The 20,729-nt window shown below is 41.2% G+C and overlaps 1 protein-coding gene and 1 long non-coding RNA gene across 4 annotated transcripts in view; one reads left to right on the top strand and one right to left on the bottom strand.

Annotated features, from left to right (window-relative positions):
- Positions 1-2,736, bottom strand: part of LOC118493507 — a 3,850-nt gene extending 1,114 nt beyond the window's left edge. Inside the window, exons 1-3 of one of the 2 annotated variants that reach the window (XR_004895457.1) lie at positions 2,521-2,736; positions 1,042-1,092; positions 1-55 (exon numbers count right to left, since the gene is read on the bottom strand). The exon at positions 1-55 is cut by the window's left edge and continues 10 nt beyond it. This is a non-coding gene — a long non-coding RNA (uncharacterized LOC118493507). The remainder of the gene's footprint in view (positions 56-1,041; positions 1,093-2,520) is intronic. The other variant, XR_004895458.1, reaches the window with a different exon arrangement.
- acap1 (ArfGAP with coiled-coil, ankyrin repeat and PH domains 1) overlaps positions 1-19,703 on the top strand; it is a 21,818-nt gene extending 2,115 nt beyond the window's left edge. Inside the window, exons 2-23 of one of the 2 annotated variants that reach the window (XM_031298315.2) lie at positions 809-866; positions 3,642-3,761; positions 4,938-4,991; positions 5,205-5,263; positions 5,742-5,925; positions 7,360-7,404; positions 7,529-7,624; positions 9,740-9,814; positions 9,930-10,042; positions 10,271-10,322; positions 10,446-10,546; positions 10,728-10,839; positions 11,046-11,248; positions 11,369-11,438; positions 11,613-11,707; positions 14,169-14,359; positions 14,712-14,756; positions 14,910-15,085; positions 15,574-15,683; positions 17,273-17,383; positions 17,473-17,534; positions 19,088-19,703. In XM_031298315.2, the coding sequence (XP_031154175.1) occupies positions 809-866; positions 3,642-3,761; positions 4,938-4,991; positions 5,205-5,263; positions 5,742-5,925; positions 7,360-7,404; positions 7,529-7,624; positions 9,740-9,814; positions 9,930-10,042; positions 10,271-10,322; positions 10,446-10,546; positions 10,728-10,839; positions 11,046-11,248; positions 11,369-11,438; positions 11,613-11,707; positions 14,169-14,359; positions 14,712-14,756; positions 14,910-15,085; positions 15,574-15,683; positions 17,273-17,383; positions 17,473-17,534; positions 19,088-19,185 (2,230 nt within the window). In that variant the 3' untranslated portion in view covers positions 19,186-19,703. Of the gene's footprint in view, positions 1-808; positions 867-3,641; positions 3,762-4,937; positions 4,992-5,204; positions 5,264-5,741; positions 5,926-7,359; positions 7,405-7,528; positions 7,625-9,739; positions 9,815-9,929; positions 10,043-10,270; positions 10,323-10,445; positions 10,547-10,727; positions 10,840-11,045; positions 11,249-11,368; positions 11,439-11,612; positions 11,708-14,168; positions 14,360-14,711; positions 14,757-14,909; positions 15,086-15,573; positions 15,684-17,272; positions 17,384-17,472; positions 18,685-19,087 lie in introns of those variants that run through there. The other variant, XM_031298314.2, reaches the window with a different exon arrangement.
- The last annotated feature ends 1,026 nt before the right edge of the window (positions 19,704-20,729 follow it).

Genomic DNA, 20,729 nt, shown 5'->3' with positions numbered 1-20,729 from the left:
CTCTGTCTGTCTCTGTGTACTGTTGGTGGAAGGCAGCGGAAACCACATGGTTAGGCTGTTGGTGTGAGAAGAGACAAGAGGCAGAACGAGATACTGACTGTTAATGCCAAAAACCCACAAACTAGCCATGCACAGGACATCTGAGGCACTTTTGTGCGTGTGTGAGAGAGATGTTTGAGAAGGCCAGCTCTTGTACTCAAAAATGTAAGGGAAATAATCCATTACTGAGCAACAAGCATACTGGATATTTGCTTTTTTTACAGTCTGAATACTTGCAAGAGAGCCAATTCTGCTGGCCTACACAACATTTCCACGATCTAAGCTCTGTTCAAACCCACAGAAATTTTATTTTGAAATAATGCTTAAGCCCTTAGGTTTCTAAAAATACCAATAGTGGCATGCTACATTACAGTGAAGTGAGTATAAAAAAGATGCACAGGAAATATTCCATTTCATGTAAAGATGCAGTCATGCTGTAGCTTCATTAAAGCATTAAAACAACAAAATACACAGTTTTTTTGTATTTGAAGGCTTGAGGGGAAATCATGGTCAAACGACTTAAAGAAATACATAATCCAATTTCTGTTGATTCATCAATTTATCAACTAATAATTTTAGCACCTTAAACCTTTCACTTGACTTTAACCTTTGTAAAATTGAGAAAATGTTTGGCCCAGATTTCTCTCCATAAAAAAAACAACAGGAATGTCAGCCCACTGGGGTTCATGTGTTACTGTGAGTAAATGTATAGTGACCTTTGACCCCCAGCTCTTGTGAGTGACTTTGTGTGATTGTGTGTCTGTTTCAGAGCTGAAATCGAAGTGGTACAAAACGATGTGTGTGAACTCGAGACACGATTAGAAAAGGTGAGACACATGATGCACCTACACACACTTTCATAATGTCATAGTGAGTCAAAAATTCAGAAATATTCCCCCCACAACATACACACATACACACACACAGACACATACAGGTATCAGTTGCTGTGAAGAGGCAGTGAAGTGAGAGGTGGGCGGCGGTAGTTGAGGTATTTTTCACCTGACAGTGAGCAGGAAGTAGCTGCAGGTGCTGCTTCCCCATCGTATTGTCCTACGACAGAGAGAACTACAGTTTGTTCTGCTTCGATACGATAACATATTCCCCATTACGTGTTTGTTCTCCTACAGTTTACAGTTTCAGATCTATTCATCTGATAGAGAGGGTTTCTGTTCCTTGATCAAAAAAACAAAATAGCATGGAAATATACTATTCCTAGATAAAACTGAACTCTCTGCAGTGCATCATACAGTGAGTGATTTATGTGTGGCAGCAGGGACATGGACGACAGTAACTGGGTTCCAACTCAGGCAGCTTTTATCTGCTCTGTGCAAGTGGGCTTGAGCAGAAATAACTGAGGCTTTACCAGCTCCAGTGTTGCTGCTCTGTAGCTGAGCCCTGACCTCTGTCAAAAAGAAAGAAAGATACATTTTCAAATGTAAATGAATTGAATTACTTTTCATTAATTTATGTTGTGAGATTAGATTAACAAAGTGATCCTGTTTATTTTCCTGTTCTGTCACCATGCTACATGGTATCATGCTGTTACATGTCTGATCTGCAGACAGATAAAAGTTTGGCTTATTGCCAGAAATTAAATTGTATTACAACCGAGGGGCGTGTAAACCAAAATTCCAACCGTCCACTACCTTTTAGACCCTGGTGGAAGAAGTGGTCGGTAAAGGTATTATCACAATGCAAAGTAAAGGCCCTACATTCAAAATGTTTTATCAGCAAAATGCACTTGAAGTATCAAAAGAGAAAATACTGTATTATTACAGGTATCATCTTTTATAAGCTGACCATATGTTTTGTATGTAAAATCTTAATTTGCAAAGTAATAAGTAACTATAGAAGTATAAAATAGCATAAAAAGTAAATACTCCAATAAAGTACACTCAACTACTTTCCTGCTGTGACGTGTCAAAATATATTGTTAAAGACCTATTGGCCCACAGTGGCTAATCAGATCTATCAGTATCAGTGTAAATGTTGGATAAGATTAAAGAAACACTAGTATATTAAAAGCTCATTCACATTCAGACACTGGGCTGTGAATAACAAGGTCATCAAACTCAATGAAAACTATAAAGGTGTAGGTTGTCCATCACTAATAGGTGCAGCAAAGCTAACTGAAGGGAGATGTCAAGAGGAGCCTATGTTTGCTAACGTTTGCTAAAGAGCGACCTCTGTGGCCACAAGTGGCAATTACAAGATAATGGTAAATGTTAAAATGTGGTGTTGACAGTAGCAGAAGAAAATAGCTATAAAGTTAGCAAAAGTCTCAGAAATGTCAGTTACACAGTAAACATCTCTCTGGAGTTTGCTAACATTAGCGACTACTGCTCATACCAGAGCAGGTTAGGCTGAAGCTACCAAACCCTTGTAGCCTATGTATTGAATCGAGTAAGTGTTGTAATACAACTTGTGATTTGCAACAGAAAGGATGAGTTAATTCCTCTTTTAAAAGTGCACAGTCACCTTAAGCGCAATCTGTGTCACGCTAACACGATCCTGAAAGGGATATTTCTTTTCCTAGGATGACAAAGGCATGACCCGTTCTACTCGGCCTCTAATTGGCTTACCCTGGCATTCTTACCCTATCCCTAGCCAATGTCACGCCTCTTGCCTAAACCTAACCAATCCAACCAACGAAGGCAATGAGTACTTGCCAATCAGAGGCAGAGTAGGGCGTGTCATGCCTGCGAAGAGGTTTAATCAGGCACAACAACACCTGTGTGGGTGGACCATGGCTGTTGGCCTTAACATTTTCTGTTCTTCTGCTTAGGTTTAACATACTTTTGGGGTATTTGTTTTTCTTTACAGTTATAATTTCAGTTAATTGTTTTTGGCTTACAGTCCACAACATTACTGTTATGGTACAAAGACCCAAACAGAGTTAAAAGAAGAGTGGATATTGGTCTTACATTTAACAGGTGGCCAGACACATGACTTCAAACCAATGGTAATGATGTTCCATGTTTGCTAGATGTGTTAACTGGAAACTGTTAGCTTAGCCTACATGTTAGCCATAACTACCAGGCATATGTTGATGTTGTGTTTACAGCTGGTTCCACTTATGAGTGTGCAAAACATGAAATATTGCATCTTTAGTCTCCAGTACAAATGTATTAAATTACTTTAGATCATTTTAAATGTATACTATGTACAATTACTGTCATTATTTGTAAATCTGTGAAATATCTTGACTCAGTACGTGTCTTTGTTTCAACTTAAAAAAAACTTAAATATTGGTGATATATTGTTATCAGATTTATTAAATATATATTTATAAAACCCCGCATTTAAAATAAAAATCCAGCCTGTAAATCCTCAAACGGTCTGCCTCTAATGCAGTTTAATGAACTCCAGACATTATTTAACAAAAGCTGGAGGTTATATCCAGCATGCACAGTGATTACACTCTACATGAATAACATCTAACTCTTGCTGTTTCATTGCTTTAATGCGTAGACTCCTGGAATAACTCATTATGTTTAATTATTCATACTGATTATGACCGGCAGTTAGTCACCTTAAGTGTCTCTTGTTTAAGTACACAGGATACATTAACTGTGGTGTTGCATGTTTGTATCATCCAGCTTGTGAAACAATGCCAGGCCATGCTGGAGGCAGGCCGAGTCTACTGCCAGACCAGCAAGAGCTTCGTCAACGGCCTCCGGGATCTGGGACAGCACTGCTCCGGGGACAAGACAATGGAGGTAAAAGGATCACAGAGGCATACCACTCATGTTCTGTCTCATGCCATCTTCCCTCTCAGATTATGTCACATTTACTCAAAGAAAGTGGTGGTTTATGACTTTTAAGTACATCTTTTTTTTCTTAAATAAAGGACAACACACATGAATTAACATTTCTGTAAATGTGCCAGTGTTAATTTTCAACTGTGGTCCTTTGGCCAGATGATTTTAGACCAGAGCAACAGGAAACAGCAAGACATTAGTACAGGTTAAACTATACAGACAGAAGTCAACAAGACACCATAAAGACAGCTAGAGCAACCAATACGCTTTCTCAATAAGCCATGCAGAGCTACAGGAAGCAGCAAGACATTAGCACAGTTACACATCAACAGTATCCACATTCAGTACAGGAAGCCATGCAAGCGTCAAAACACAGCCAAGCAACACAGACCCGAGTCATCTCCTTGCACCGCTCAACCATGCAAAGCAGTAACAAGCAGTAATAAAAGGATGAAATAGGCTACATCACTCACGAGGGTGGTGTTAATATAGCACTAAAAGTTGCAGTACAGGTTAATAAGATGGTAAAATAGTTAAAATACAAGTTAATCTTTCATATGTACCCAAGGAATGCAGAGCGGGCTATACTTGACACCGTGCAAGACATCAAACATCAAACATGTTAGCAGCAGGTCAGCAGTGATGACAACGATAATATAAAATGACCAGGAGATTAAAACTGTTCACAAGTCTGACTTTCGGTCTTCGGTGTTTTTTGCCCCCAACGTCTCCTTCCAGGCAGCGCGGCAATGGTTATGTTTAGGGTTAAGGTTAGGGTTAGCTACCCGGAAGGCGCCGTTGGAGGCAAAAAACACCATCGAGCCTGACTTTTCAAGAGCCAGGCATTGAGACTGTGTGTGGAGTTATGGAAGGTGGTGTAGTTTCTTGATTCATATGGTAGAGTGGTCCACCTACTAGAGGCTCTAACTGGATGGTACTAGTTTTATTTAAATCATTCAACTGTCTGAATACTTTTGGCACATTTGCATTACTTTTTTCTCTCCACACAACATAAGTTTAAATGAGACAAAATCTGCACTCCGACTACGAAACACAAATAGTTGTTTTAGATAAGAAACATGACAGTGCTGCTGAGATTTGATGAGAGTCTAAATTATGATGTCTTTCCTGCAGGAGTGTTTGGACAAGTTTTCCAAAAAGCTGTCTATTGTCTTGGAGGCACAGGGGGTGAGTCTATCTGTCTGTTTGGCTGTGTGTGTGTGTGTGTGTCTGTCTGTTTGTCTGCCTGTCTTTGTGTGTGTCTGTCTGTCTGTTGGGCTGTCTGTCTGTTTTTCTGTCTGTCTCTGGGCCAAGGCTGCAGCACACTGTTGAACACATTTGACAGTTATCTGTGCTCACTGCGATAGATTTTTGTCTCTGTCTCCTTTTCCTTCTTTTTAGGAAGTGATTGAAACCACACAGAAGTCAGTCAAGACGAAGCTGCAGAACTTTGTCAAAGAGTGAGTGAGCTGCTTTTTTCTCTCTCCATCTAATCTTGTAGATGCCACCTTCTTCAGACTGAGTCACTCCCCCTGCAAGTCTGACAACCATGAGCACACGCGTTAAAAAAAAATTAGAGGATTATGATCCTTCATTAGACTTCTCCTCGTACTTTGTCTTGCAGTTTGCTCTTATTAGTGAGGTCGATCCGTTGCATTAGATGAGAGAGGATGACTCATAGCATGTGATAATAGTGATGAGCTGGAATTTTAGCCAGTGACATATTTTAAATTTGGTTTAGCCCTCTGTGCTCACACCTTCCAGTGTCACCCTTTAAACTCTGTTACGCAAAACCCCAAATGATGTGTTGGATCCCCAAGACAATAGCTGTATAGTCTGTAGTTTCTTCAACAGCCTTAATGTCACAAACGTATTTTGTCAAATAAAAGGTTAAGTACTTACAGAACTTTCTTCTTTCCTTCCCTCCCCGTCTCCCAGGGATGTGCGTCGGTTCAAGGACGTGCGCAGGGGGTTTGAGCGTGGCAGTGAATGCCTGGAGGGGGCGCTGGTGAGGAACGCTCAGGCCCCACGGGGGAAACAACACGAAGTGGAGGAGGCAAGCAATGCTCTGCTAAACGCACGCAAGACCTTTCGGTCTGAGGCCCTGGATTACGTCCTGGAGGTGAGAAAGAATGCTGGACGAAGTAAAAATACTGACTACTTTTTCACTTTATGTTGGGCGACAGGAATAAAAGAGTGTGCTTTAGACTCACTGTCACACTGTATCTTACCAGGAACTGCACTTTATTTAGCTCTACTGTATATATTTGGCATTAGTCTTAATCATATATTTCACTTATCTGTACTTTTATTTTTGGCTTGATCTACTGTTGTTTTCATTTGTATATTTTATTTTTTCAATTTGCTTCTTTTTATATATTCTGTATATTTTATTGACTGACTATTGATTGCTGTTATCAGTGTATGCCTGTGTGACCTGTGTGCCTGCATGCACTGCACTTCCAATCCTCTTTAATTAAATGTGTTTAAGAGCAATTTACTAAACAACCGTTAAACGAGCAGAACATAAACTTGAATATGAGAGCTAATCTCAGTTTTATCTCCAGGGTCAGGCTGTACCGGACTCTCCCGGTGATTTATTTAAATGTTAAAGGTGCTCTAAGCGATGTCACACGTTTTTTTAGGCTACAACATTTTTTGTCACATACAGCAAACATCTCCCCACTGTCCGCTAACTGCCTGTCCCCTGAACACACTGTAAAAAAAAAACGCGGTCTCTGTAGACAGCCCAGGCTCCACAAACTGCAACCAAAACAAACTGCGCCAACCTGCACCACCAAACATAACAAACAGTGTTCCAGCCAATAACCGACAAGAAGGATTTGGGGGTGGGGGTTGGGAGGTTAGTGCGCGGAAGGGAGGGGGAGGGGACGGGATGATGAGGAGGAGGGAGGGAGGGGCGAGCGTTTGAAAATACTTCGAACGTCATCACCCAACGTCGCTTAGAGCACCTTTTTAATATACATTTACATACACACCTTTAATAATAATTTAACCAGTTTTGTTGATTGGAGTTTTATTTACTCAAGCATAATATACATTTTTGTTTATCAAATTGTCAGAAATAACAGGTAAATGCATAGACTTCTGTCAAATAAAGTAACTTACTGTACGCGGACTGATCATGCTTCCTGCCGTGCGTAGTCCCCACACACACACACACACACACACACACACACACCAAAGGCCCATTCTGAGCCAGGAAAAACCCTGCTTGTGTGTGTGTATACAGTAAAAACAGGCTAATACAGGGTCCACTTCAACTTTAACTACATTAGGTGAGAAAACAAATGTCCTAATCTGCCAAAGCAGTCACATGCTGTAAGTGCATTCAGCTACCAAAACCAGCCTGGATAGGACACACAACAGCCCGTCTAATTATAGTTGTGCTTTTCCTGTTTTGAATGATAACAGGTTTGCCTCTGTGCTTCTCTCCAGACTTGTGGTTGTGGCTCCCAGAAGTTTAACTGGCCGATGAGTCTTTGGTCATGGAAACATGAACAATGTCTCAAACCGCTGCTTCATTTTGTTTCAGATTAATGTCATTGAAGCCAAGAAGAAGACAGACATTCTGATGGCAGTGAGTTCACGTTGACCTATTTTAAGTTTGTTTTCGTTGCTTTTGTAAATACATGGTGTCTACATCTTTAAAAACGCATGTATGTAAGAATTTTTGTAAATACTCTCACATGCGTTCCTGTCAGATGTTGTCACTGATGGAGGCCCAGGCTCAGCTCTTCCAACATGGCCACCAGTCTTTCTCAGAACTGGAGGAATATCGACAGAAACTGAATGAAGAGGTAATATTTTTCAAAAGCCTGATTGGTTACATTTCCTTTGTTGCAGTTGCATCTTGTAGCAATCATGTGAGGTGCTGACATGGCTTTCGATGACAGAACTGGTTCTGTATGAATATTAACTAAATAAATAACAGCTGGGCAGGAAGAGGAGTCTTGTGTGGAGTGCTTAGTAAGAGTCTAAGAAAAGGAAAATTGTCAGTGTATTGAGCAGAATTTAGTGAATATAGCAGCCTAAAGGTGTTGCAAGCAGCCGGGCTTTCGCCCAGCAGGTGATTAGCTTAGCTTAGCAAAAAGCCTTGAAGCAGGGGGGAACAGCCGACTTAGCCCACTTTAAAGTTTAAAAACATATCCATTATTAATTATTACACTTTAGAAGTGCTGGTAGGCCTTTTTAAATAATTCTCGTCCATGCCGACCTAAAAGTTGAGGTTAAAAGTTCAGTCTTGACTTTTAGAACAGCATTGGGTAAAGCAATGTCACCACAAGATCCCTTTAGAAGCCGTTCTGGAGCTTTTGAGCATATAATATTCCTCATACCCTGTGGAGGTTTGATTACTGGAGAGCAATGTCTTAATGAGCAGGTCTCTGGATTGTTTGTGTCTTCTGCTCAGCATTATACAGTACAAGGATGCAGAGGTAATATAATGCATGTTTCTGGGACTGGAAGGTAGAAAAAGCAGAGTTTTGCTACACACTTTTTATTTGTTTCTCTAAATTTTGCCTTTTTATTAAGAAATGAAAAGATTAAAAAGTGTTCAAATGACAAATAATTGGAGAGCGTGCCGGTTAAAGAGAAGTTGACCACACAATGATATTTACAATGTAAGTTTCAAACATTCAAAAAGACTTTGCAAATATTTATGAGGCATTAAATGGATTCAAAATGTTACATTTCAGCTTAAAGATATATGAGATATTGGTAAGACATGTTGAATGGCAACTGAAACTACACGGTACCTTTTTTAATAATGAGTTGCATAAGACGAGTTTTTGGCATCTTTCTAAGGAGCCAGGCCGATGAGTCACATATGACATCACTGTTTCATCGTGACAGGAAAAAGTAAGCAACAACAGGAAGTGTGTTGCGTGTGTGTGTGTGTTTGTGTGTGTGTGTGTGTGTGTGTGTAAGTAACCATATTTGTGGGGTCCAAAAACCGGGAGTCCAGTATACTTGTGGGGTCCCGACAGCTTTGTGGGCCAAAATGCTGGACCCCACAAGCTTAGAGGGTTAATACTTGGTTGTAGGATTAGGGATAGAATTAGGTTATGGTTAGGGTGAGGGTAAGGGTTAAGGTTAGGCATTTAGTTGTGATGGTTAAGGTTAGGGTAAGGGGCTAGGGAATGTATTATGTCAATGACGGGTCCCTTCAAAGATAGTGCCACAAACGTGTGTGTGTGTGTGTGTGTGTGTGTGTGTGTGTGTGTGTGTGTGAGAAAATTAGTTCCTGATCTTTGTCCAAAACTGGAAAAACGTTTTGCTTCGTCAACCTTGGACATTAGCAGTATTATTGTTGAGTGTTTTTGCGAAATGAAAAGAATTTCAAACAGGAAATACATTTGACAAACGTTCACTGGCCGAATCCAGCTGCAACAAAGCTCTTCCTATTTCAACAGGAAATGATACGAATAAGCAGATTAGAGCGAGAGAGACACACACAGGAATAAAACACTGAAGACTCCACCAGTGTTGTTTTTTTTTCAATTTGACACAGGATGTAGGAAGAGGTTCAACACTTCCGAATTCCTATTTCCTGAAGAGCAAAGACTGCAGGATTGATAACATACCGTGAACTTGTTAATGTCTTTCCGTTTCTATCTTTCTCAACGCCAGGCAAAGATGTTGGAGAGGAAAAAAGGGGAAAGTTGTCCTTGAAGACAGTGAATAGATAGAAAAAAACACAACTAAATAGGCATGAGTAGAAAAGAGAGAAACATATGTACAGAAATCAGAGTCAAAATCTCAGTAAATGTATCAGAAAGTTTAATAGATTATACATACAAGGTTTTTTTAAGCTCCTGATGGGGAGTTATTATGAGTGGAATAATGTACATAATTTAAAAAACAATATCTGTGTCTGTAGTATGACCTCTCTGTGTCTACTTCTGTTTTAATAGCACACTCAGTTTGTCCTAAACTCTGCCCGGGAGAAGAGGGACATGGAGCAAAGACATGCTGCAATTAAGAAAAAGGTAATACATTTACAAAAACACTTTTACATATATAAATCTATTAGACCACAATAATAAAAAAAAAAAAAAAAAAACTGAAAAAATTAAGTGATTTGTTTTTCTCAAATATTTCCAGGACGTGTCCTATGATGACTCCATCATGGATTTCAATGCTGATGCAGCCAATGGAATCGCCATGGAGGGATACCTTTATAAGAGAGCTAGCAACGCTTTCAAGACCTGGAGCAGGTACAAATTCGCCCAGGAAATGTCTCGCATAGAGCAGCTGCACTGTCTTTGTGCTTTTCTCCCTCCATACGTCTCACTAAAAGGACTCAAATGTCCACAGTGTTAGAGAATAGTTCCTGAACTGTGCGCTGTGTGTCCACTATGTGTCTCTTGTTTCTTTGCTGGTTCAACAATGATTCTGAAGGCTTCTTGACATTATGACCTTTTCATGTTCTCGTTCCTATCCAGACGTTGGTTCTCGATTCAAAAAAATCAGCTGGTGTATCAGAAGAAATTTAAGGTATATTTTAGATGTCTTCAGTGTCACTATTTTTTAACGTGCTTTTAAAAAAAAGGCTTGAATAAACACAAATGTACATGCACAGTGTGACCTGCATGTTTTTCCGCTCTGCGTCTCTCCCAGGACCAGCCTACAGTCGTGGTGGAGGACTTGCGTCTTTGCACAGTCAAGCCCAGCAGTGAAAATGAGAGACGATTCTGCTTTGAAGTGGTCTCCCCGTCAAAGTGAGTGTGGGCGAAAATGTTTGTGCATTCATGCATACGTGTATTTAAGCGATGGCGATGACTTTTCATCAGTGTTAAGTGTGTGGATTAGAGCGTCCTGCAAAAGAGCGAAAGGGGGGGGGGAAAGAATTTGTCTACATCAATATCTCGTGTGTGTGTGTGTGTGTGTGTGTGTGTGTAGGTGTTGTTTGTTACAGGCAGACTCAGAAAGGCAGCAGCAGGCGTGGATAAGTGCCGTCCAAAACAGCATCGCCTCAGCCTTTCAGGAGCACAGAGAGGACCCACACAGCCCAGTGAGAACACACACACACACACACACACACACACACACACACACACACACACACACACACACACACACACACACACACACACACACACACACAAAATGCACCATCCTCTATAAGTGCATTTTTCAGTTGGAGTTTAATCTGAGGGGATACAGAGGAAGTTATGTGCCTTTGTGCCTCTCCTCATTCTTGCGTGTGTGTGTTATCAGAGACAGCGCCTCAGCTCGGTGTCGGCGAGCAGTTTGGGAGGAGGGGGAGGAGTGGATCAGGAGAACAAGGGCTGCAAGGCCCTGGAGGAGGTCGGGGCGATCCCAGGGAACAAGCAGTGCTGCGACTGCGGGGAGCCCGGTCCTGATTGGGCCTCCATCAACCTGGGCATCACGCTTTGCATCACATGCTCAGGAATACACAGGTACACACACACACACACACACACACACACACACACACACACACACACACACACACACACACACACACACACACACGCTTGGCTTGAAACCTTAGCTGTAATGGTTTCCTCCTCCAACAGGAGCCTGGGAGTCCATTTCTCCAAAGTACGCTCGCTCACTCTCGACTCCTGGGAGCCAGAGCTCATTAAGGTAATTTAACGTTTTAACTGCAGCAGCTGCACAACCTCATTATTGCATTTTCTGTGCTAACAAGACATTCCACTGAGTATAATGATTATGCAATGAGTTATGTAATCGTTCACTTTAACTAACCTCTCCAGAAAGAGCAACAAACTCTAAAATATAATATACTGCTTTCTTCAGTTGATGTGTGAATTAGGAAACACAGTAATCAACAGGATCTACGAGGCCCGGATTGATGAGATCACCATCAAGAAGCCCCACCCCTCCAGTCCCAGGTACAAACTAACCAACGCACAGACATCTGAAGGGAAGGGGAAGGGAACATTCCACTGATTTTACACATGCAGCTCAGTTTACTCATCATGACAATGACCCTGGTGACGTTATCGGGGGTATCTTGGCTTTGGCTTTTGATTTCATATTTTCAGCAAAAAGTCTACTTTAGAAACTAGGCCATGATGTTAGAAAGATGTAGACATTTAAAAGGAAAAGAGGGTCTAACAAAAAGATGCTTTTGGTTGCATTATGGGAAATGTAGGACGCATCATTTCTAGAGCATGACCCATAATAGAGAATAAAAGTCAGGATATGTCAGCCTCTGCTGCTTCGTCTATGACCGGTCTTATTTTAATGTGTCTCACATAAGTTTTCTAACTTTGTGGAAGTGCATTACCAAATTGTTGTAGTACCCCTTTAAGTTATGAGGAACAACCCTGATTTATATGTAAATTAAAAACGGAATGAAAAAAGAAAGAAAATGCACAAAATGTTATATAGTTATATATTTTCTATTTACTCTGTTTTCGTGAGCCATATATTCCCAAAAATACCTTTTTAAATGAAGATGTGACCCACATTTTAATATTATCTCACTATGCTGATTGCAAGGGTTTCAATCCAACACCTTTTGTGTTTCAGCGACCTATGTCACAGCATCCATCTCAACTTTTGGTGGCCAAATACAACCTCCGTACTAGACATCTTGGTTTATTGAAATAATGTTGGCAGTAGGTCGTCATGCTTTGCTGAAAAGGATTTTGTTTAGCGTTTGTGAAAGCAGTGCACATTGTGATCACACTGCCGAAAGAGCAGTTGACGTAGTAGGTATGAGGTCTTCGATCTTAGAGCTGATCTGCCATAGATGGTAAACCACATGTGGAATACCCGTGATGGTGTGTGTGTGTGTCTACTTTATGTTAATGTGAAATGAATTAGGCCACACCACATTTCAGCCATACCGCTGGAAAATCTTGCTGATGGAAAACCTAATCTGCTAAAAGGAAAAGAAATCCATTCTGATGTGAAAGCAAAAGACAAAAATGAGTCTCTCTTTTGTTTGGTTTGTTGTGTTTATTTTATTGAATTATGTATTGTGTTAATTCATTTAATATTCAACTGATTTTACTCTTTTGCCTGTTTGCTCTATAAAGAGACGACAGTACACACGTGTACTACAAACCTGTTGGACTTATTTCCCAATGATAAAGATTTTCATTTATCAAGCTGCTGTTCTAACGTGGCTGTTAGTGAAGCTGCAAAAACACTCAGAGATCAGCAGAAGTAAAGAGAAACACACTCTTCATCTCCTCCTGCTGTCACATTCGTGGCATAACATAACGGTTTAATTCTGCCTTTAAATTCTATTTGTACGTTGACACCTCTGAGTGTGAGTGGATTTGCTCCAGCTCTCCACAACTCTGAAAAAGGCTTACTGTATATATACTGAGTACGTGTGTTGAGTGGTTTCGGTGGCTGAGCTTTGAAAATGTACCACCTGCAAAGATCTTTGGTTTACAGATGATTCTATCAGCGACCTACGTCTCTCTTTAGAATTTGACTTCCTCTTCTCTGTTGTGTCGCAGCAGGCAGGATGATATGATACACACAGTGTCCTCCGGAAACTAGCTGTGAGGCTGCATGCTTTCTGCACCATGAGCTTTCAGTCTTGTCTTGTCTGGGTCTTACATTAGTTGTTTAGTTTTTTAACGTCCTTTTGGAATATTACTTTTTTGTTCTGTTTTTTTTTTTTTGTGGTGACATATTGACAATTCTAATGCCTTAGAGCTGTGGTTCCCAAAGGCGGGGGCCGGGGACCCCCAGGGTCCTTGACAGGGTTTCAGACGTCCAAGGGGAATTATTTTTTGTTACTATAATTCCATCCATAAAGTAACACAATGACAGAACGTATGACTATTTAGGTCATGGGTTTCATACACTTTCTGTAATAAAACCTCCAAAATCAAAAATTCTATCAGATGGGAGACCCTGGGACAAAATTTTACCAAATGGGTCCGTGGTCTAATCTGTGTCAGTGTAGGGCTCCTTGATGGGAACAAGTTTGGGAACCACTGCCTAAGAGGACACAGCTGATAAACAACATTGCATTGTTAAGTGGTAGACAGCTTGCATTTGTGCTGTAATTAAATAGTAAAGAAACGAGGCACTTTGAGTCCTAAATAGAGCTCTTTTTGACTGAATTAATGACTTCATTAAAAGACACTGAGCACATCAGGGACATGTGTGAACCATTCTTCTCTTACAGCTGCACAAGCAAGTTGCGGAGTCAAACTGAGAACAAGTAAATTCAACAACATACCGCTTAAAACGGCCCCGCATGTCAGCTTTCTTAGTTTTGTTTTGTGTGAGAAAAGGTTATTGAAAAAATGTTAATTTCCTTCATCTCTTTTTTTTTTTTTTTCTTCTTCTTCTTTCTAATCTATCATTTCTGTCCCTCAGAGGAGACAAGGAGTCGTGGATCCGATCAAAGTACGTTGAAAAGAAGTTCATCCAAAAGCTGCCCGGGACCGGCAACACCCTGCTGAGGCGATCCAGCGGCAAAAGGAACCGAGCGGGCACGCAGGACCGGACCATACAGCGGCCGCCGCTCAAACCCAAACCGAACCGAGCCACTCTGCCTCGGGTCACAGGTAAACACAGAGAGCCAAGAATCAGGACTGATGGATGGAAACCAGCGGGGTGCTTGCTTGTTGTCTAGTTCATCACTCTTCAAACTCCTGCTGATGTCAACAAAACAGAAACACACCCACACACTCACACATTCCCCAAAGTTGGCGATCCAGCAAAAGTTGATAATCCTTAGGGCCTAGTCTGCGGTATTATATATGTGTGTGTGTGCTGTTGTTGCAGTCAGCAAGATAAAGCAGTAATCGTGGCTCGCTCTCTCTCTCTCTCTCTCTCTCTCTCTCTCTCTCTCTCTCTCTCTCTCTCTCTCTCTCTCTCTCTCTCTCTCTCTCTCTCTCTCTCTCTCTCGTTCCTCAGGGCTGAGCCCCAGTGACCTCGTCCAAAAGAACAATACACACAAAGGTGAGATAAAACATGCACACACACTCGCTGACCTGACAACGAAAACAAGCTTGTACAATGTGTTTTAACAGGGACTGTCAGACTAGAACACTTTTTTTAAACTATGTGTCAAAACTTTGACAAAAAGAAAAGTTAACCTTTTGCTCCCCTCAGATGTGGAAGAGGATGAAGAGGATCTGAGCGGCCTTCACCCTGGCGCGCTGCTGTACCGCTCAGCGGCCCTGCAGAACTTCCCTGTCATGGCCGACGCTTTGGCTCACGGGGCCGACGTCAACTGGGTCAACGTGGCCGAGGAGTCCAGCACGCCGCTGATACAGGCCGTCTCAGCGGTGAGGGATGCATTCAATTTGATGTTAATATTGACGGTGCCCAGAGGATTAATCAAGATGGTTTTGATGACCTCCTGACCTCTCCTTTAGCACCAGCATCAGCATACTGTTTTTTTTTGCCCATCCATCGCTTTGCAGCCTTTAGGGCTCACTGGTGAGGCTTTACACATTTAGTGTTACCTGTTTGGACAAGGTGATAGTAGGAAGAGGTGCATGTAGGTTGTGTGTTTGTTTGAGGTGCAGTAAGCGATGCTGCGCAAAGATTGTTGATATTTGAACTCAACTGTCAAACAAACACAACCACTCCCCAGATTCACGGACAGATAACTCCCGGCCGGACGGCACATTCACATGCTGTAATAGAGAGCTAGGTGACCGTGAGGAGATAATCACTGCATTTGACAAAAAGTGTATTGGATTAACAACGCTTACTATACCTTTTTAATAATATATGAATGGCAGCTCACGCGTTCCTATTTCCTCACCAGAATGCCCTGGCAGCCTGTGAGTTCCTGCTACAGAACGGCGCTAACGTTAACCAGGCAGACAGCAACGGGAGAGGGCCGCTTCACCACGCCACCATCCTGGGTCACACAGGGTAGGACACACTGTCACACACGCACACTGTAACACACACACACACACACACGCACGCACGCAAGCACGCACACACACACACACACACACACACAGTATCACACACACATACTGTACCAACAGTCCCATTTCATAGAAAAACCGCCCGCACACTGATGGTGTACAAAAGTTGACACAATGTTAAAAAAAAATGTGACTGTGGCCGGGTTGGCTCAGTGGTAGAGCAGGCGCACATATACTGAGAGGTATACCTCGATGCAGAGGTCCAGGGTTTGAGTCCGACCTGTGACGATTTCCTGCATGGCTTCCCCCTCTCTCTCTCCTTTCTCACCTAGCTGTCCTGTCAAATTAAAGTGGAAAAGCCCAAAAAATAATCTTAAAAAAAATTTGACCACAAGTGGATTTTTTTGGTCAAAGGGCCACCTTCAGTACAACCTACAGATAATTCTACAGACATGAATAGGCCATCAGACTTATAACAATAAAAAACAAAGATACACATACAAACAAAATTAGACACCGACACAGGTTGTTTTTCTCTGGCAGAAATGCAAGTGCAGAAAAATAAAGACTACTTTATATGCACACACTCAAAGGAAAATCTTTTTAAGCCTTCAGGCACAGCGCCCAGAACCATTTAACAAAGTTTAGTCCATTCACCCTGTTTGCCCGAATGACATTCCTTTTTGTGTAAAGTGGGAAATCTCAGCACAAAGGAAGTGATGAATTAAAATAAAATACAATAGAGTCTCGTAAGGATTTAAGACTTTTGACAGCTCGACCTTAGGATGTTTTTTTTTTTTTATCTTGAAGCATTTCAGATCTTTGTGAAGTTGACATGATGTATAGGTATTGATGACAAATGTTTCATTTCGAAGCAGCGCAAAGTTGCCCATTGTAGCTTTACAGCAACATTTCTACTGCCAAATGAACGTGGTTGTTTATTTGGCAAACAGAGAGAGAAAATGCAGATAATGTGGACCTGTATCTGCACTATTTATCAGAAAGTCAGAATTTGTCTCTAATCTCTCTGGCCTGGGTCAGATTGCTGACTTCTGCTGCGGAGCATGACATTTTATAATTTAAAAGTAGGTTTTATTTTTACAGTACATTCAAGAACGAGGATTACAAGAGAACAAGAGTCTCTTTTTGACCAAATAGTTCCAAGAATTTATAAGCTACAATAACTTTAATTCAAGAACAAAACTAGGAACTAAAAGTCCCCTTTGTGCACTCACTGCATTTCCTCTTCACGTGAAGAACTGTAATGATGAGGCAAATTAGTCCAAAGATGAATTCAAAAATGATGGGGATCTTTGAGATGCAATCGCCCCACACACGGTGAAACATGACATATATTGTGTTGTACTACTTTAATGTTTGAATTGAAAGGATACAAAAAAAGACATACAGAGGTGAACAAGTAAAGTATACTGTACCCGATTTCCTGAAATGGTTCCTCGGCCTCTGGAAAAGTTCCTGGCTACAGTAGGCAGGGGTTACCTGGCTGCCAGGTGGTCAGCTTTTTGTTTCTAAGACTTGCACACACACACGATTAACACACGTTATACATCTCTTTTGCTTTCCCAGGTTGGTTTGTCTCTTCTTGAAGAGAGGAGCAGACTACAACGCCAGAGACAAGAACCAGAAAGACCCCATAACTATTGCCGTGGACAATGCCAACGCTGACATCGTCACTTTGTGAGTATTTGAGACAAGAAAACACCCCTGTGGGACGATGTAAAGCGGTTAACAACAACAGTTTTTCTAACTGATCTGCTCCTTTTCAGGCTGCGGATCGCCAAAATGAACAAGGAGATGCGGGAGATGGACGGAGCGTTTGGCCAATCAGGTTACTCGGGGGGGCAGGGATCTGGAGGTTTATTGGGTGGGACAGGAGGTGGGCGGGCCCATGGCAGGAAGAGCCTCCAGTCTATAAAGAACCACATAAGTGGCTGGGCTCTGGGGGGGCAAAATGATTAGTGGGGATAGAAATCAGCCCAGGACAAGAGACAGGCAGTGAGACTGGAATGAGCTTGTTTTTGGTCGTTAAGTATCAAGTTGTTAAGTATCAGAAATCACTGGTTTTGCAATATCATGTGGTGTTTATCTGCAGTATCTGCAGAGAAAGTGTCCTGGCCTTCCACACATATCATCCAAGGAAACATGTCATCACAAAAAAAAGTGAAATTGCCATAATTAAGAAAGCATAAAATCCAATTCTTGTAAACCAAGAAAGAGCCAGAACACCGGGTACGACAGTCTCAAGGACATAAGTGAGAGAGAACATTTATTGTATCAGTGAAGACAGGTAAATGCCTTGTAAAACAGAGAAGGGACATTGTGAGAAAGTAACAGGAGTCCATATTGCACTTTGAATTACAAACGCACATCCTCCTGCACTTTGAGTGCTGCATGTGAGTGTTTCCAATGTTGTACATCTGAGATTTAAGGAAATGTATATACACTAGACCTAAATCAGGCCTATTCTTTCTGATATTGTATATTGGGGATATTTTATATACAGGATGTACAGTGTTCTGGCTTTATAAGAGTTTTTTTATTGTGCATTTCCATGTGTACTGAACTTTTTCAGTCAGTTATGTAAGCTAAATTCAATGCCGGGTTTGGTTCTCAAGGACAGTTTTATTCTGCTATTCTGTGAATAGTGACGCAGTTTGAAATCTGTTATATATTTGTATTTATCAGAATTCCAAGAGCTCTGTGCTGCAGCTCTTGAGCTTAACAAGGGTTTTGTTTGCTTTTTGTCATTTGGCTCCTTTTCAAGCTGCAAAGTCCATTCTTTCATGACTGTCCTTTAGTGGCTATCAAAGCTTTTTTGTTAAGTTTCTTGTGTCAGCCGTATTCCATCACGGTTTCACTCATAAAGGAATGGAAACGTGATGCTTTTGTCTGCTCGAAACGACTGCTGGTCAGTATTTGACGTGCTGTGCTTTATCACTGTGTGTGTCTTTGTTGTGTGCACTCATGTGCCTTTGCCTTCTGCCCGCTGAGATGTCCAGCTGGTCTCAACTGCTTGTGCAGTGTGCCACCTACTGCACACTAAGAGGTAATGTGCCTGTGCATGCCCTGATGTGTGTTTATTTGTTCAGTTGCATGCAGCTTGCTTTAGGGCTACAACTCTCGATGTGTTCAGGAAATAGTTGGTGGAGTTAACATTCATTAAAACTGTCCTAAAAAATGTGTCCTATCCAAAACGTTGCAGCTTTTGATGAAATGTGTTGTGCCTCATTTGAAGAAAGCCAAGCATTTAAACCCAGAAGAGATGGCATTAATAAAAAAAAATGGATTCTTAGACTTAACAGCTTTTAAGCTTCTAATACTTAACAAAAAAAAACAACCTCAAGCTTTTAGGCTTATGTCTTCTTCTCTGGTCTTTTCCAGGTGATGAAACCTACCAGGACATCTTCAGAGACTTTTCACACATGGCCTCAAACAACCCCGAGAAGCTCAATCGCCGCAGTGCAGACCCAAAATCTTAACCAGCTGTTGCCTCCTCTTCGCACAGCTGTACGATGCCACATTTCACACTTGCATACTTTCAACACACATATATAGAACATGCTAGTATCCAACTCACAGACATGCAGACACATTTCCCTTGGCTACCTGCCACATGTTCATAGCTCAGCTGGTGTTGACTTCAGAGGGGATGAACGCTCCAAACAGTGAATTCATTGTGCGAACACGTCAGACCAGAACAATTGTGCCAAGTGAGAACACTGGAGCAGCTTTTTGAGACCAGCATGAGGTGTCTTTATGCGTAGCAGAGGGTAACAACATCATTCTGCCAAGATTTCTTAATTAAATCTGGTAAATCCGTGTTTTTTATTTTTTTTTACTTAAAAGGGCAGTGTTTTTATGTTCCTCTGTCATTTCTATTGAATTATTGGTTACACTTTTACTTGAAGGTATCTACATAAGAGTGACATGACACTGTCATGAACGTGTCATAAACATTATAAACAAGTCATAAATGTTTATGACATAACGCTTCTTTTAGTAAGTGTCATTCGGTTTTTGTCATGACAAGATATGGTTATGGTTAGGGTTCATGTGTCATGACTGTGTCATGACAGTGTCATGTCACTCTTATGTAGATACCTTCAAGTAAAGTGTTTCCCGAACTGTTACATGGAAAAAGTCAGTGTTTGTTGGAAATGAACGTAATCATTGCAAAGAGGAAAACCTTATGTCAAATGTCTTCCATCGAATTGTAATGTATAGATTTTTAAATTTGGGAATTTTTTAGACACTGTTCACGTCTGTTTTGTTAAGACTGCAAGGTACTTAAGATTTGTTTTGTGATCAAATAAACTGCAATACGAAACACATTCAAGGGTGTTTAAGTTTTAATAACAAGTCTAAGTTCACTTTTTTAATGACTGTGTGCAGTGGTGTGTTTTTGCTGTCAAGAGTACACATCCCCATCAGAGGTCATAAGCAAAAAAGTTACCACACAAACCAACAAAATACATTGTTTTTTTAATCAAGAGGGAGTACAAAATATAAAATTTTTACATAAAATAGATGTCAGGTTGCAGGCTGGATGTTTGAGCGGTATTTAAGACGAGTATTTTTATCGAGGGTCCCAGCTTTGAATCACAGACTGCCAGGAAATACTGTATGTAGCTGGTTAGGATGAACATTTCCCACCTTTCAACAAATACGGAAGCTCCACTATTTAGTAGCTGCCAGTGTGATGAAATGACACACTTATAAGTCACATGCCTTTTGCATTGAGATGCAGCCAGCAGGTCACTGTGACCCTGTTGTCTCTGTCCTGTGAACCTGGTGTTGACTCAGCTGTTGTCAAAGCCAAATATCTGTGATTTACAAAGACAGTTTATGATTTACAAAAAGTACAAAGTGCTTATGCAAACAATTATTGTATCATCTGAAAATGCACTTGAGTAACAAGTGTTGTGCCCCTTCCCAGCAACACATAGCACTGATGGAAAGTTAAAGTCCTGAGGATGAAATAGTTGCTGGAAACCGTGCTGGTGTCTGCAGCTCTTTTAGAGCT

Source organism: Sander lucioperca, chromosome 17, assembly GCF_008315115.2.
Source record: "Sander lucioperca isolate FBNREF2018 chromosome 17, SLUC_FBN_1.2, whole genome shotgun sequence".
NCBI classification, from domain to species: domain Eukaryota; kingdom Metazoa; phylum Chordata; class Actinopteri; order Perciformes; family Percidae; genus Sander; species Sander lucioperca.
The sequence above is the reverse complement of the archived record's forward strand: the minus strand, read 5'-3'. Positions and strand labels throughout refer to the sequence as shown.